The sequence below is a fragment of the Amblyomma americanum genome, chromosome 7 (genome assembly GCF_052857255.1).
Source record: "Amblyomma americanum isolate KBUSLIRL-KWMA chromosome 7, ASM5285725v1, whole genome shotgun sequence".
Taxonomy (NCBI): domain Eukaryota; kingdom Metazoa; phylum Arthropoda; class Arachnida; order Ixodida; family Ixodidae; genus Amblyomma; species Amblyomma americanum.
In genome coordinates this window covers 11,970,453-11,987,797 of record NC_135503.1, presented here as the reverse complement: position 1 = coordinate 11,987,797, position 17,345 = coordinate 11,970,453, and the positions used below count along the sequence as shown (strand labels likewise).

The 17,345-nt window shown below is 44.3% G+C and overlaps 1 protein-coding gene across 1 annotated transcript in view; it reads right to left on the bottom strand.

Moving 5' to 3' along the window:
* LOC144098490 (suppressor of lurcher protein 1-like) overlaps nucleotides 1-17,345 on the bottom strand; it is a 299,737-nt gene that overhangs the window by 195,337 nt on the left and 87,055 nt on the right. Inside the window, exon 2 of the mRNA XM_077631178.1 lies at nucleotides 14,352-14,518. Within this exon, the coding sequence (XP_077487304.1) occupies nucleotides 14,352-14,435 (84 nt within the window). The 5' untranslated portion in view covers nucleotides 14,436-14,518. The remainder of the gene's footprint in view (nucleotides 1-14,351; nucleotides 14,519-17,345) is intronic.

The window sequence follows — 17,345 nt, the reverse complement described above, 5'->3', positions numbered from 1 at the left end:
TGAATGTCTGACTTCCGAGACATTGGCTGCCGTCGCGGCCATGTGACGAAATCGTAGCCAGTGCCGCGACACTTCGGTTTTGTTCCAATTTCGATTGCTATTGTAGGAACGAATTCGTGCTATGGTGAGAATCAACCATCTCGCAGGAAGACAATAAAAAGTCACAGACGATCAATGGGATTCATGCGGCAGAATATGCGGTAGCATTAGTGCTCCCTCGGGACTGTCGCGAGTGGCATGAGTCGCTCCACCAATCACCGCGTAACACATGGTACCCCCTCGCACTCTCCCACCCATCGACTCTGCTCTGCCTGGCGAGCGCGGTTTCCCTCTTGACACCCGTCTCCTCCCAACAACCCATCCTCTTTCCACTTTCCCGCTGCCCTCTTCCTGAGGTTTCACACGAGAGACATCATGGCCATACACATTTCCCGCTAGTGGGGGTTCTAATGGCAACCCACTAAACCTGCCACATTAGGCATTATCAAAGAAAACTGGCACGCTCTTTGAAAAGTTCAGCAAGGAGAAACCTGACGGTTCAGAGCTGAATAGCAGTGCTATTAAACCTTCCTCCGCTCACTATTTTGACGTGTCCTGCGCGTGTCCAGTGGGTTTATATTAAGCGATAGATAGCCTGCGTTTATATGATGCATACCAACTTACATCTTTGAGTTTGCACCGCTGGCATTTCGAGCCCATGATTTTTTTTCCGTTCGGCTTTGTTGAGTCAGTTCTCTTAGCTTCCGTGATTTATGTCTTACATGTCTTACAATTCCGTGCCCATACTGCGGTGTTAAAGGCAATAAATACTCTGGACCGTATGACGCTCGAATACGTTAGTTTCATCCGCTGGTTTTCTGCTGATCTGATGCTTTCTTTCCGTAAGTAGAAATACTCCGGGGTCAACTTTCAATGCGTCCCAAAACAGTAAAACTAAAACCAATAAACCAAGGCCACGCGCCTTGGCAGCAGCGCCGTCTCGCATCACCTGATTTATCAGGCGTATTGAATTTCCGCCGAGATTGAGATTTCGCTCGCAGCAATATGAATCCGCTCGCTCCGTATGACGGCATTCCTGGCTGCCGGCGGACGAGGTGGCCGTGGCGGCGGAGCAGAAATTGCATCCCGCTTCCACATCCAAGAGGCCTTGCATGTCTCTAGTATGAGGCCCCTTCCTGGTCGCGAGTTGTGATATTGAAAGCCACTTGCATACTAGTACTTCTCTCACATGTGCTCTACTGATGGCAAACTTTTCTTTATTCTCTTCTTCGAAGAAGTAGCGTTGCTGCGGGGATTGGACATTTGGTATGCAAGGCAAGTTGTCTGATAATGCTCTACCACGATATGTTTCTCCAGAGACGTGTGTTTGAGAAGGGAGGTATAGTCCTTCAGAAAAGTGTAGCAGTGCTAAGCGGATGCCATCACATTACTAAAATTGCGAATGAATTATATACGACTAAAATTCCAAGAAATGATTTTTATGACGTAAACAGTAGTAGCAACCAAGAGAAGGGAATAAATACTCTTCTAAACTTTCCTGTCGTCAAGACTGCATTATTAGTGCCGCAGTCCTGCAGTTTTTTTTTTAATATAAAGCATCCACTCAACCACGTTATAATTAATCTTCTCAATGCTTGCTGATACATTTGCTTCAGTGTAAAATTGCCGAAAAGCGCATTTTTCAGAACGTGTAATGTTAATCTTTCTCTTTTTGTCTAACACTTCTTTTTAGCTTAGCATTTGGTTTCCAAAGAAGTTGAAACAGAAAATTTCGGGTTAGAGCGCCTAGATTTCACTTGCTAAGCACTTTCTCTAGCTCCCAATTCGGTGTCACGCAAACGTTTTATAATAGTACCATTAAGACATGAATATTTATTCGTCGCTTATGAAGACACGCCGAGCTGCATGAAATACATGCACAGTAATGCTGAGAGCCATCTAGAATGAGAGCCATCTAGAATAGGAACTCCCAAGGAAGAGTTCGTGAAATGCTACTATCTATTCATGTCTCGTGTGCTAAACTTGTCACGCTCGCATTATTCGGCAATTTATCCTTTTTTCTGTTTATTTTTGTCAGGGCATGGCGAGGTACATAAATCATGTTCCTCAAACCACGACAGAAATGAGGAAAAAAAATCTGACACAAGGGCTCCTAACGAACAGTATCAATGGGGACATCAGCAGCTGCTCTCTGCTCATTACTCCCCTTTCTCCTCATATTTCGCTCTTCACACGTTCGATGACAACAATCTTTGTAAAATGAAGAGAAACAAGACAAGAAAATACAACAGCTGTAACAGACGCTCTTGCGCTTTCTTCAGTGCGTGGCACGTTACAAAGTAACAAATGCCTGATCAATCTATTGTACGGCGCGCTATCGGATTTTACATATATTCTCAAAGGGATTGTACGTTCGCCTCTTCGGGCACACGTCTGGGCTCAGTGCGAATCGGAGGCGTCACCTAGGCGAAAATATTGATGGCATAGTATACGTACAATAAGAAGAAAGTGGACAGTAGCAGCTTGATAGCAAGATGTTCAACTTGCTCTTTGTCTGGAGAAGAAAAAAATGAATCTTTCAGGGGTTTATCGTTTTCGTTAGTGTTCTGTGAATACAGCTCAGCTTTGTCCAGTACTTGTTTAAATCGTACCGATGAGTTTAACTGCTTTAACTGCACTAGGTTTTTTCGCATTCTACTAGTCAAGCGAAGTGTTATCAAGAAGCTGATATAACGTATGGCGTGAGAATTCTTCTGCTGTGCTTTAGTTTCTGTAGGCTTTTTGTGTAAATGTCACGGCAGCAAGAAGGCAGCATGAAGGAAATGAAGGGAAGGAAAAAGAAAGAAATACATAGGAAAAGATAAAAGAGAAAGATAGAAAGAAGGATAAAACAAGAGAAAGAAGGGTAGAAAAAAGAGAGAAAGATTGAATGAAGATAAAAAGAAAAGAAGGAGAGAGGATATAAAGAAATGGAGAGAAAGAAAGAAAGAAAAGGATAAAGAAAGAGAGGAAGAAAGTTTTCGCACAAATGAAAGAATGAAAGGGAGGATGTAGGAAAGAAAAAGGAAGAGGGCAGAAATTGAGAAAAAAAGGAAAAGGGTTAGGAAGAAGAAAGAAAAACTGGCAGGAGGAGAGTAGCAAGACACGAAGAAGAAGACAAACGAGTATTTACTGCGATACTGCACGGCACCGAATTTTCGGCAACCATCGTTCCAGAGCGTTCCTTCAACACAGCGCGCCCGAGGAACAACGCCCAATGTCACCCCCAACGTAACAGATGAGAAGCGAGAAAGAAACGACGACCAAAACTGGGGGAAGAAAACACGCCGTAAGGGCACAAGGAGAAGAAGAGGCGGCGTTGGGGCGGATGCTGCCAAGCTCCATCTTTCACTTGACGCTGTGCGCGAAGCAAAATTGCGTCGCGCCCAAGACCTGCCAAAGAAACGGCGAGAGATAAAAATGAAGCTGAGAGGTAAAGAAATGAAAAAAAAAGAGAGTGCGATTTCATCACAAGGTGAAGGAAACTCAGGGCGGCATTCGTTTTATTTTTCCTCCCGCTTTGTAGTAACACGCGAGAGCAGAGGAGAGGTGGTGAAAAAGAAGAACAGAGAAAGGCAGAGAGCATTCTAGAGATAGAAAGAGAGGAGGAGGACGGCGAGAGGGGACGCGGAGGGTAGCGCCCTAATCACATTTGGCGCCCACGCCATCTCATGCGCGCCGTCCCGGAATTAAAAGCGCGCCGGGGGAAGTGAAAGAAATGAGGAAGATGAGAACGAAAACGAAGTAAGGAATTCAGGCTCGAAGAAGCAATGCGAAAGATGGGGCGCTAAAGTATGAAGAAGACAGGGACGGGGATAACGACAGGCAGCGAACCCAGAACGCGCCCAATTTTCAGTGCTAGTGCTTATGCAGATTGCGATAACGAATACAAGAACTGAAAGCATCACCAGCATGTGATATAGATGCAGCTATGAAATATGAATATATATATATATATATATATATATATATATATATATATATATATATATATATATATATATATATATATATATATATATATATATATATATATATATATATATATATATATATATATATATATATATGTATGCATGCACAAAAGCAAGGAAAAGGCATTGCCAAAGGGGTAGCAGACGTAATCAGTAGTGAAGTCGACGGAAAAGTCAGAATCGGGCAGAAAGTCGCGCAGAACTTGGATTATGAAGCTGAAAAAAAAGAGTGGATGCGGAGGACGAAAGCTAAGGACTAAAAGAAAAATACGAGAAAACTGTAAGCATCGCAAGAGGGCGCCACGCGAGATATTCGCAAGGAAGCTTTCAGAATTGCGGAAAAGCAGTAGGGAGTGAAGAGAGCGTAGGCTAAATATGAACAAGCATAGGGGACGCGAGTGCGGGAAGCAAAAGGGGAAAGAGCTCCGTAACAAGACCGCGGCGTGCGTTGCTCGGAACGGCGCAGCTCGGCTCTGCACGCTCCAATGACACGGGGTGTCACAGGCGAGTGCCTGAAAGCGTGTCGCTAGAGGTCTCCCGTTTCTCCCTCGGCTTCCCTTCCCTCCCTTCCACCACATTCCCTTGCGAAAAATTTCTCGCCTAACTCGCTCGCGAAGAAGCAGGCACCAGCGCACCCTTCTATTTATCGAGCTCTTCTCGTTCCACCAGCACTTATTTCTTGTAAGCAGGACAGAAATAGAGAGAGAAGGAAAGGGAAGAAAGCGGCTTCAGCTCGTAGCTCGACTCATAGAAGGCCTTAGCCGCAGGGCTCGCGTTCTTTGCTCGCGACGAGTGCCCCACGCCAAACGGAGGGGTGGAAAAGGGCGTTGAAAGGGTAAAAAAAAGTGTTACAAATGGCCAGTCGTTTGGACGCCTCCAGGGTCGTTATCATTTACGCGAGCGCAGATGTGAACGACACCGCGACTTGCCGGGGCGGGGGCAATGTTTGGCCGTGAGGAGCACTCCCATGAGCGAAACCACCACTGTGACAACAACAAGCTTGAGAAAAAAAAAACGAAACGTGACAGAGAACAGGGGGTGGAAAGAAGCGAAGGGCTGGAAAAGGCGAATGAGGATGCAGAGGCTAGGAGCTGGAAGGGTAGAGACAAATACTGCAGCCTCTCTCGCGCATTTCTCCAGGGTGGACGTGGCCACGTTCTTTCGCATTTTCACGAGAGGCCTTATGAGCGTCATTTTGATCACACTTGCCCGAAGCGTGTATTTTAGCACAGAGAGAAGCGAACCAATAGCTGCTCTCGTGGAAAATTGGATGTGAGGACGCTACTGCTGAACGAGGGAGGCGGCATGTTGCACGGTGTCGCCATCTGTGACTTACTTTTTTTTTGTGGCCTGAGACGCTTTGGGACGTTAAACGGCCATAAACCAAACAAAAACCAAACCAGACTTACTTTTTTTTTCGCTTTTTGATATTGGAACAGCCTGTCATTAAAGTGCACTCACTGTAATATATTTTAAAAGCGTTTCATACTTGGCCTTAGCGGTCTCATTATAAGCTTAGTATTTCCTCCTAAAAACACCATTAGAGACTCCACGTTCCTCGGGAATATTTTATGGCGTTTAACGTTCGCCAGGCATGAGAAAATGTGCGTGTGAAAGGATTTTAGCTAAATTGTGTACGCAGCCATTTCCTAGTCAGCGTAATGTGCGTCATTCTTACCAAAATCAGTGCAGTAAGCTGCTTTAAAAGCAGTGATTACTCATTTTACATTTTAATGGAGTGGCTGATTTTATCTCCAAGTTATTCACTGAAATTGGTGAAATTGTAATTGTTTTTCTTTTACAGCTTTGACCTTCCGATCCTGTGGCCCATGTAAGTTGTCATTTGTGTCCACATGCTCGTCGTCTGTTAAATTTGTACTTAAAGATGTTTGCGTTGTAATGAAGACTGTTTTACTACCATGACCTTTTCACTGAACTAAGTGTATTTTTATTTTTTATTTTGAGCCTATTTGCAGCAAGTATTTTCATTAATTCTTGACCTCGTCAGCCTCCTCGCTTAGTCAATCTTTCGTTTCATCTGAAACAGATCAGTCGCGCCAGACATGTTACCTCCTCTACAGTTATGTTCTTTTAAATAAGCGTTATTTTACTAAAATAAGAGACCTCGGGATGTTCAGTAAGAGTAACATTTTCTCATTTCCATGTATCCGCACTAGTTTTCAAGTCTTGATAAGTTGCTTCTTCAAATCTGGCTCTCCCATGCCGTAGCTTTTTCCTGTTTATGCTATATGGCAGCGCTTTCTTTCTCTATTCAGTTTTCATTGCCTCAAGTTTATTTGCATTGTTATAAGAAAGTGTAAAATTTTAGAAAAAGCCTGTTCACACGAAGGACTAGTTACACAAAAAGCACGAATTAGCCCCACGTACCTATGTAGCGCCCCCACCTGTAAAGCGTGCACTGCCGCATTAAGAGTAGGTGTGCAAAAAATCAACCTTTTAAAAAAAAATATGAAAAATTAGTCACTTGATTCTCCCGTGCCAAACGCATCAGGCTCGGCCCGCTCCGATTTCTTCCATGAAACTTTTGGTTCTTTATTGAACCGTAAAAAGTCAATAGAGTCAATAACTTTGCGGGAAAATTTCCCGGTGATCCGAAGGCCCTTTGAATTTTTAAGACTGCATAGTTTTCCTCATAGAAAAATTTAGAGAACAACAAATATTTTGCTTTTACGCTCGAAGCCTGTTATAGATAGTGCATACGCATTAAGACTTTGTACCCCACAGCAAAACATTTTCAGTGCAAATTATTTACCGTTACATTAGTTGATTATTCTAGCTCTAAAAGCACCATTTTGCAATTTTGAAAAGCTTTTAAGGGATTTAAAATTATCCAGCAGCTCTCTATAACATATACGGTCTCATTAAAAGCTGTAACTAGAATACGGCAGAATACATTTCAGATAAAAAATGGTTTATGGCTTATGGGGGCTTAACGTCCGAAAACGACTCAGGCTATGAGGGACACTGTAGTGAAGGGCTCCGGATATTTCGACCACCTGGGGTTCTTTAACGTGTACTGACATCGCACAGTTCACGGGCCTCTAGAATTTCGCCTCCATCGAAATGCGGCCGCCGCGGCCGGGATCGAACCCGTGTATTTCGGGCCAGGAGCCGATCACCATTACGACTGAGCCACCGCGGCGGCCTGTGATAAAAAAAAAGGTCCAACTTACAAAGAAATGGGTTTTGCAGCGTTTTCAGCCATGTCTTTTATGCAGAGGTGTTTTTTTTAGGTGGGAAAAATGTTTTAAGTTGAGCGCCTGCCACTGCACTGCAGAACACGGCCGGGGCACCGCTCAGAATGTTGTGTTGTGTTTACACGAGAATGGTATGCGATAGTAGCTTGAAAATACTCCAGAGGACGTCGGGAAGAGCGATCGAGACTGCCTCAGGATCTCGCCACCTCTGCGCTCTGCTTGCTCCTGCTCCCACTCCCACCCACAATTCAACCGGAGCCGACGCAATTCCCTGAGCTCCCAAATTTTTCAATGGCAGTTAATCGCCTAATAAAGAAGGCGCAATAAGGTCTTTATTACAACTACAGAATTAAGACAATTTGTCGTTCCAGCGGAGCATGCCGCGAAGTCAGATGTTTTGTTCTAGTGTTGCCCTTGTATGAATGGAGCATGTGATATGTTTTGAATAGCAGGAGTCGATTTGACATCTTCCAGAAAGTTTGTTTATTCTGAGCGTAGGGAAGTGTGAAGAACTTCAATACCAGAGATGCTTCGTAGTCGTATTACTAGGTCAACAATGAGGTCGCGCTGCACCCAGTTGTGGTGTACTTCCGCCTCGAAGCCTTTTCAGTGAAATTGTTTGTTGCCATTCCAGACAGTCCAGAACACAATTCTGGTGCTGTATAAACATTTTAAGGTAAATTTTTGAAGAAGTTAAAGATCTACCGGAAGTGGGAAAATTCGTTACTTCTACGAAGGCGCCTCATCCTAGTATGTAAAAAACGTTAGTTAACCTGTGCCACCACCAAGATAATAATATTTAAGCTTTAAAAAAATTGGACGGGGTCGAGGGCACACTCTGGTGCGTTTGGCATAAAATGACCGCATTCTGCATCGGTCATATTTGTGAGGATACGTGATAAAAACCTTTAGAAGGATGTTTCCTATAACAAAATGTGGGTTTATTAAGGAATTCAGTTCTGAGCCGCTACCGTTGGCAATGAGGACGTGACGTGGGCTTCTGGCAACTTATAAAGGAAGATGAAAAGAAGAAAAGGAAAAAAAATACAATAAAATTCGAAGGAATACGTAATTACTTTTTTTATTGGCAATGGGATAGCAATAGAAACTGCTGATGCTTTTTCCGGAAGTGAAGCCACTTCTGGTCTGGTGAGGTCACTTCCTTCAGCCAATCGGGAATATCTGCTGTGGCGACGTCGCTTCTCTCTAGCCAACCTTAGAATTTTATGACCGACCACACATTTTTTTTTCGCTGTGAATTTTCTTGCTATCCCAATATATACCAATGCCTGGGCGCTATCTGCGCCAAGAAAGCACTCAGCAGTAGCGGATGATGATTCGTGTCAAATTATGACAGCCATTCAGGCGCACACAATTTGTCTGCATGCATTAATTCTTATAAACGTGTATATGCGGGCGTAGCTCGAAAACTCTAGCAGAAAATGTCGTTGGTTAAACTTCCTTATACTTAAAATGTATCTAGATCCCCTGATAACATCAGTACAGTGTAAAACATGCGTTTTTTTTTTCAGGAGAAGTCGTTGAAGTACTCGGTGGTTTGATAGATAAAAGTATAAGCAAACACTGATGTTTTTGAACAGAAGGAAAGCATTTAACGAGACTAATTCTACAAAACTGAGTGCACACGCTATGTTAATTTTAGCAGCGTGTAAAGTTTTACATGCGGCGAAGAAAAGTTTGCGGAGCCACCTTGAAGGTCGAAGCCGGGTCACAAGCACATAAAAACAGTGCTTGTGACCCCGGCTTGTAGAAATACACGTGGTTTAAGTCATCGCAGGAACTAAGAACTTGGAGCTGACCCGTGCTCGCCAGCCATGACTCAAAAGACAATCACCGCTCATTACACTACTCGTCTTGTGCAGATATGTTTCCTGCGCGATTGAACTACTGTCATCACTGAGTGAGGCGCGTAACATTATGTAAAGTCGTTACGAGTGAGTAATGTTACTTTTCTTCGCGCTTTAGCACCGGGGAGCAGACATAGGGTATGGAGGGTTTTACAAAAACGTCAAAGGAGTACTGATTCGTTGATTCTTCAAATACTGCGTTTTAGTCCAGCATTTATGGTCACAACGCAAGGCAAATCGAGGTTCTAGGATATTTTATACCACCTGAGGTCTTTACCGGGCATTTAAATCTCAATTCTTGAATGTTTCCACATCTGACTTTAACGGACAGTCAGTAGCTATGGTGGAGACTGAATCTGTGACCTCGTATTGAGTAGATGAACACTTTGACAATGTCCTGCCATTGCGGGTGCTTCGAGAAAGCGGCTGACTTTCCAAAGCAGCCATTTCAAAGTCAATGATGGCACCCTTATCGTATTCGCAACCACTGCTCTTCATGCTTCTTGCGAAAGCATATGCCATTACACAACTTCCTACCTCGTCGTCAGTTAAATTGAAAGAACTGTTATATCACAAAAAATGGCGCCATTTTTTGCTCTGTACGTGTTCCTCTTGAGATAAGTGGGAGCAGATGATTTAAAGAGTTGCCAGATTAATGTATACTTGCAAAAAGTAGACGTGCTCCGCAGGAACAGCGTTTCGCTGACCAGGTACGCAAGGTTCTATGGCTTATTTTTCTTGCGATAACAGCAGCACGTCAATATAGCTTGAGGCAAAAGAAAAAAATTCTCCCATTTTTTTGCCACCCTTTTTTCTGCCTATTTAACTGGAGGGGGCAACATCCTTCTGTCGACTCGACTGGGATGCATGTGATGGTGGCAACGACTACCGTGATCGTGCTATGAATTGTCAATGTGGCCACACAGTTTGCAACCTTAGTGCTCTGGTGGTTTCGTGGCCTATTGCAGACAAGGTGAAGTAGTGGTTCTGCTCGCAGTCTTACATAACCAACCAATTTTGTTGCTCGGGACTGAAAATAGACACCTAGGTGCTAGTGTGAAGCTTTCCCGACGACTTCACTAGAGTTCACTTTCTGACCATAATACTTTTGTAGCTCTTCTTCGTTGTTCATCAACATGAGTATTGAACCACGAACAGCCACGAACTTCGAATTGGTAACCGTTTAGTAGGTGTTGTGGCGAAGAAGTAAAAAAAAGCCTTAAAAAGCTGCACATTTGGACTACTTTGTTTCGCGAGGCAGTTAAAATGTAGTTTTAATTCACTTGTGAAAGCGTGCTGCCTCGAGCCACTCGCCTTCATGTTGCTGAAGCACTGGACAGACGCTTGCTTCACAGACACATTCTTCCCACATTAGCAAAAGAAAGAAAACACGAAGAGTTATTCCACTCAAGGCACATCATTGATTCGCTTGTGCAATGGTAAACGAGCATTATGCATGTACACAGGGCGAAAATAACTATAACGTCATTAAAAAAAGCTAATTTTCTCCAGGCAGTTGCCAAGATGGTGCGAGCAAACTACAGAGCAAAGCACAATCAAGGAAACCAACAAACAGCGGCCGCGTTTTTATGGAGGCTAAACGCTAAGGCGTCCGTGTGCTGTGCGATGTCAGTGCACGTTAAAGATCCCCAGGTGGTCGAAATTATTCCGGAGCCCTCCACTATGGCACCTCTCTCTTCCTTTCTTATTTCACTCTCTACTTTATCCCTTCCCTTACGGCGCAGTTCATGTGTCCAACGATATATGAGACAGATACTGCGCCATTTCCTTCCCCAAAAACCAATTATTATTATTATTTTTATTATTATTATTCTTGTTTTCGCTTTTTTGCTTCATGCTTGCTGTCACGCCTAGTTTATATGTCTTTTTTTTTTCTATCGCCTTGACTGCTGCATTACCTCCCCTGAGTGTATTCCTTTGTAGTGAAATAAATTTACATTTTGTGCGTGTGAATGGTGTACCAGCACCAAGACCTTTGGGTTGTTCCTGGGCACCGAAAAATAAAGATTAATTAATTGATTGATTGATTATTATTATTATTATTATTATTATTATTATTATTATTAATATTATTATTATTATTATTATTATTATTATTATTATTATTATTATTATTATTAACGAACAAACAAACAAACAAAATGAAAGAGAGGTAGCGAATGGAGTGAAAGAAAAACAGCAAGCGAGAGAGAAAGAAGGAAGGGAGAAAAAGTAAAAGGAAGAAGGAAAAAAGATATCAACAAAGGAAGAGAAACAAACAAAGGAAGAAATAAATAAAGAAGGAAATAGAAGAATAGAGGATGGAAGGAAGAAAGAACGGTAGAAAAAATAAAGAATAGGACGCCAGCACTTAACACGGTGTGGAGAAATTGTGTAGGAACCGCTGTTTTCAACTTGAAGTTTTCCTGAAGAAAACGGCCTAAGAAATGCCCCAAACAGAACGGGTGAGTCGCTTGTCTCTTTGTTTTTTTAGAAAAAGGAAAAAAAGGCCCCTTAGAAGTTCCGAGAAGGTTTCAGAGTTTGGAAAGCTCCACGTGTAAGACGTACCATCTTCGGCTGTGCGCGCCCCGCCTTAAATGGCGGGCGAGGATAGCGGCCTTTGCAGACCTAACCTGTCATATGCAACACGCCGCAATATATAGCTCGTCCAGTAATATCGTCTCCGTTCTCGATTCCCACATGTGGAGAACTGATGATAGGAGAGGTGGAGACAATAACGGTCTTTTTTTCTTTCATTCCATATTTCTCACAAAACCCGCTTAAAGATGCTTCGAAAGCGTCAGTCGCCTATTTGGGGCACAAAAGAGAAACAGTGATAGCAGTATTTCTCAAAGGAGAAGCGAGCGCTTTAGTTGTCATCTGCTTTAATCATGCTGAACTTTTAACAGATTCCGTCTTCGCAGCTGTTTTTTACTCCCGCAGTGAATCGGCACACTAAGGCTTCGAGAACTTGAAGATTTCTCTCACGTATATGCAGAACTGAATGAAGTCTTAGAAATAAAACAACTTGTAAAGCCCATTCAGAGTACGTAACCAGAAAGAGAAGTAGCTGCGAAATCTATCTCCTCGCTCGGTTTTTTTTTATATACTTCACTTTCCGGGCCAGAAAAAAAAAACACGAATAATAGTTTTCGAGCATCGGGAAATAAATGAAAATATCTCAACCCCTTATGCTCGGGTAGAGGAGCCAACAGATAACAAATAATAAATTAGCAAAAAAAGGAAAATGAAACGAGGATTCTTTCGGCAACAGGCATTGCTAGGCAAGAAAACGCAATCACGGACCGTATTGTCGGCGGAAAATAGGCGCTGGATTTGAAGGGTGCGGACAAAGGTGCCAGAATAAAAGGAGAGGGAAAATGCAGGGGGTTAGGAGACAGAAAGAGCTCAAGATAGCAAAAACTAAAAATAAAAGAGAGAAAGCGAAGGAGAAAAGGGAAATGTGAAAATACCCCGCCTTTCTTTTAACTCACAAGCCGGACGTGTCGGGCTGTATTTTGTCCTTATTTTTTTCTTCAAAACTTCTTTCACATTTTACTATCCTCTAGAGTCGGCACAGCCTTACCGTCGCTCACCGCTGATTCTCAGTCCTTTCCCCTGTCTTTCGTCCCTTCTTACTTGTGGTGTTGTGTGCGTTTCTTCCAACGGGACTTCTCCGCTGCGAGCGCTGCAGTCGTTCTTTTCTGCCTTCTGTCTCTCCGAACCTCCCTCTCCCGGCTCGAACAAATTTGATCTCGCTCATACGGGCTGCGAAATTGCTCAGCGCGAATTGAAAAGGCTGATTTCACAGCGCACGAGGGAGATGAATTGTCCCAGCGTCGGACGTCCTCCGCGTTTTGCGCGGCGGGCGTTGCTTCTGAAACCTCCTTGGAAACGCTCTTTCAAAACTGCAGCCGCCGTACACGGGCCGTGCGGAGAAGGGCGGAGGAGGTTTACGTGGCCTCGGCAACGAACCGATTCTCCGCATTATTGCGTTCGCAAGAAATTTAAAGAGGCGCTCTCTGGCGGCTCTAGTTGTTGCTCCTCATGTTCCAACGTCTGGCGCGGCGCAGCGCCGAGCGCGCCGCCAGCGTTGCACCAGGGAGCGTTAAGACGTACCCAGCGTCACGGTGCTTCGATGTGAAGGGAGAGGTACATAAAGAGAGAGAAAAAAGAGAGAAAGAGGGAGTGAGGGAAGAATGCGTTCTTTAGTAGGGGAAAAATGAGGCGTTCCCTTGCTCGCCAGTGATACGTACCACATGTCGTCCATATTGCACTTTAGCTGACGCCTGCCCACCCGAAGTCTTTTACACAAGTAATGGCATCGTAGGAACGCACGCGTGCAATACGTCGACATTAGCATATGCAGAACGCGATCAACCTTTTTTTTTCAGGCTCATTGATTTGTATGGTTCATGAACAGCGTTCAACGATCTGCAGTTTTAACCGTGACGCTATTGCCGTTCGGCTTAATTCAAGCGGTGCTGTAAGACGAACGAGGATTTGGTACTGATGTAAGTGAGTGGTTAATTACTTATTTATATTGAGTACTGCTAACTCCAGGTTGCAGCTGTAGCAGAGTAGGGCTTATATCTTTACAACAACAAGAAGAAATACAAAAGAAAAACGGACAATCAGGCGCTTAATATAGTGGTAAAACACTAATGTTGGTTGTAGTAAAGAAGCAAATTGGGCTAGTTGGTGTTGGATCATGACGAAGGAACATTACTGCACTAAGAGGACGAACAGAACCACGTAATGTTCTGCGCCACGTCACGCGCCACCTTCGTCTGGCGTTTACTCATTTCGTACACGTGCAGAGTGCATTCATGAATATTTCATCTACAAGCAAATAACTGGCCGCAAAAATGTCTCCCAGTCCGTCTTCTGACGAGTTCTTCCACAGAAATGGCTTTCCGCTAGGCTGGCTGGAATTAGAAAGACAAGTCCAAATACTTAAAAGGTATTTATCTGAGGCATTCTTCACCCTCTTCTTACGAATTAAATGGCACATTGAAAAGTTTCCTTTGGGTCATTGAAATAAAAAGGAATTTTGTGAATAGTTAGAAGAGCCTCCCTGCTTAACATTCAATTATGTCAGGAGCTGGAAAATTTCCAAGAAGCCTCCAAAGTAGGACTAACCAGTCAGCCCCCGCTCGCCGCCTACAGCACTGGATTTTAACAAGCGCACGCGTGACGCGGCGAGAAATCCCACGGATCTGTCGATGGCGTGAGGCGAGCTGCGCACTTGCCTTTTTCACCGCGGTGCTGGAGCGGTTGGCGCGCCCTCCGTTGGCGGAGCAGGCGGCCGCCGGCGCTGGCCTCGGGCAGGTCATCCGCGACGCGCATGGGGCAACTCACGCAGAACAGCCTGCCTGGGACGCCCGGGGGCGGCGGGATGCAAGGCCTGGCCACGGGCCTGCGTAGGAGGAATGCAGAGAGAGAAGTGATAATCCGATCACCACCAACAAAATCGTCAGCATCCTCTATATCATTAGCATATCACCATCATCATCATGATCATCACTAGAACCACCACCTCCACCATCATAATCATAGCCGAGTGGGATACACTGCCGGACAAACCCATATCTCAGTGACCTCAAGTTTTTTTTTTTTTTTGCTCTCCCAACGACGGTGGCCTTGTTTCTTCTGAAGACGCGGTCAGCTTGTCACATCATATGGGCTACGGTAGTCCTCATCGATTGCATTTTATTTGTCTTGGAGTACATTCCAACGCTTCAAAACTGGTGCCATGTCTGCACGCTGAGAATCCGAAGACAATGTCATCTCCAGGGTCGCCCACATTATTGTGGGTGAGGGTTCATGGTATATGGTTTAAGGGAAGGTTTGACGTCCCAAAGCTACTGTGGCTATGAGGGGCGCCGTAGTGAAGGGCTCCGGAAATTTCGGACACCCGAAATTCTTTAACGTGCACTTACATCGCACAGTACATATGCCTATAGAATCTTGTCTGCATCGAAATACGATCGTCGATAGCTCAGTTGGCTGAGCGGTGGACTGTATACGTTAAAGCTACGTGGGTGAAGGAGAGTGATTCTTGAAATGAGGTTAAATAGAAAAGCTTTATTTACTTTTTGAGTCGCGGGTATTCTCTTGCTCTTAAGTTCATAAATATTGAGCCTAAGTAGCGACTGGTAAAATTCAGGAGCTAAATACACAGCGCAAGAGTTAACTTCAGGAGGAAAAAATTGCATAGTTATTCTAATAAAAAGTATAGTACTTGCGTAGGTGTCTACAGGGCTCTTCAAGCGCGAAAATTAGCCTTGCCATTAAACGCACCTTTCACGCAGAGTCGGTTTACACGAAAACCTTTCTTTAGCGCGCGGAAATTTTAGACCCCCCTCCCTTCTCTTCCCTCAGAAAGAGGAGAATTTTGTACCTTACAACTCGAAATGCCAAGAGCTATGAGATATTGCGCGTTTTTTCTATTCCAAAAAAAAAAGGCCAACGAACTATCAGCATCAAATGGAAAGTGAACAGTATAACTGTAAAAAGAACACAAAAGACAAAAATGTTGGCTGTTAGAAAAGAAATACAAAACCGGGTTCATTAACACTTCCACACGTCCGCCTTCGGGGCATCAATTTGAAAATCAAGTGTGCTAGTAATAAGTCTCCCTAAACTGTTCTAATTTTACTTTCCAGTTCCAATTGTCTTCTTTTCGCCTTATTTTGCGCTGACAGTACATGTCCCGAGGGCAGAAAAGTCTTGCGCCGACGAGGTAAAACTTAAGCGCCGTAGCGCACTCACTAGTAGGCGGAGCCTGAAGCTCGGGGAAGGTGCGGGCGTGAAAGCTCTGAAGAAGTGAATAACGTGATCAGATAAAATTTGGCTACAGACCCAACAAAGACTTAAGCAAAGAAAAAAGTATATTGCGAAGTAATAAATAGTGACTTGCGAAGTTGTAAGACTTTAAAGGAAGAAGACATAAAACGTAAAAAAATATAAAAAAATCCTTTGGACAGATTGAAACGCAAAGAAGTGGGAACTCTCAGGAAATTTTATCCGGTATGGCAGTAATCCAGGAGACAGGAAGAAAAAGAAAATACGACGAGCAGAAAGACAGCAGTGAGAAGACACTGCGCAAACCGAAAAGATGAATGAAGACAACACGGAGCAGTGCCCATAAAGATAACAAATGCCAGCACCTCATTATTTCCGCGCAGGGCAAACACAGCCTACATTCGACGAGCGCCAGTCAGCCTCTGCTCTCGTGTACTGTTTGTCTGGTGCACTCCTTTATTTTTCTACTGCAGTATGGCAAGGAGGGATTGGCCGGGATCACCTGCATGCGCGAGAACTGATAGCATACGCTTATTATGGAGTGCGCTGGGAAGAACCTTGCCGCTTGCTTGCTCTTGGTGACCGCTGCGCACGCTCAGACGAGTATGGCGACTGCCTTCTGCCAGAGTCACTAGATAAACTTATCCAGTGACTCTACCTTCTGCCGCGTGCCTTCTCTCTCTCTCTCCTCTCTCATTCTGCTTCCTTTCTTCCTTGCCAGGAGTGTCGCCCTAATGTGGCATCTAACATAAAAGCAGAGTTACCCCAACAGAATGATTCATTTGAAATGTAGAACACTAGAGACAGCACCCTAGGCCTGTAAGCTCAAAAGGATTAGAGCATGCTGGGCTCTGGGAAAAGAATGAGGATGCTCGAAAGAAATTAAGTGGAACCGGCCAGATTTTGCTAGATTAACTGAGCAGATGCCGATGCCTGATTGCGCGTAGCCAGCGCATGTGTGCAGATAGTTTAGTTTGATTTTTGCAGATAATAGCGCGTGTACCAGAGTTCATTTCCTGGAGCGCCAGCAGTATTTGATGTGTGGTTCATACGTGGGAAGAACAACAGAGAGGGGGGGGGGGGCATACTAACTGGCTCCTAAATTAGTTAAACAGACTGCATGTGAGGAGGTGCAGGCGGCGCGAAGCCAGCAGTCCGTAAGGAAATGCTGGCGCGTGTGTTGTACGGCGCTCGCAGCTACAGTGGCCATTGCCCGCATTTAGCCGTTGTGAGTTTGTTTGTCTGAAGCCTGCTTCTGGCAGGTGGCAACCTTTCCTTGTACATATAGACCTGGAAGGTTCTGATGACGTCACAAGGCAACCTGACCTTGTGTCAGGTGAGCCACCTGCTTCATAAAGAAGGTGGCTCACATTTTATAAAGAAGAGACACCAGAGCAAACAGCGCAGCGTAGCAATGATGAAAAATTGTGAAGGAAACC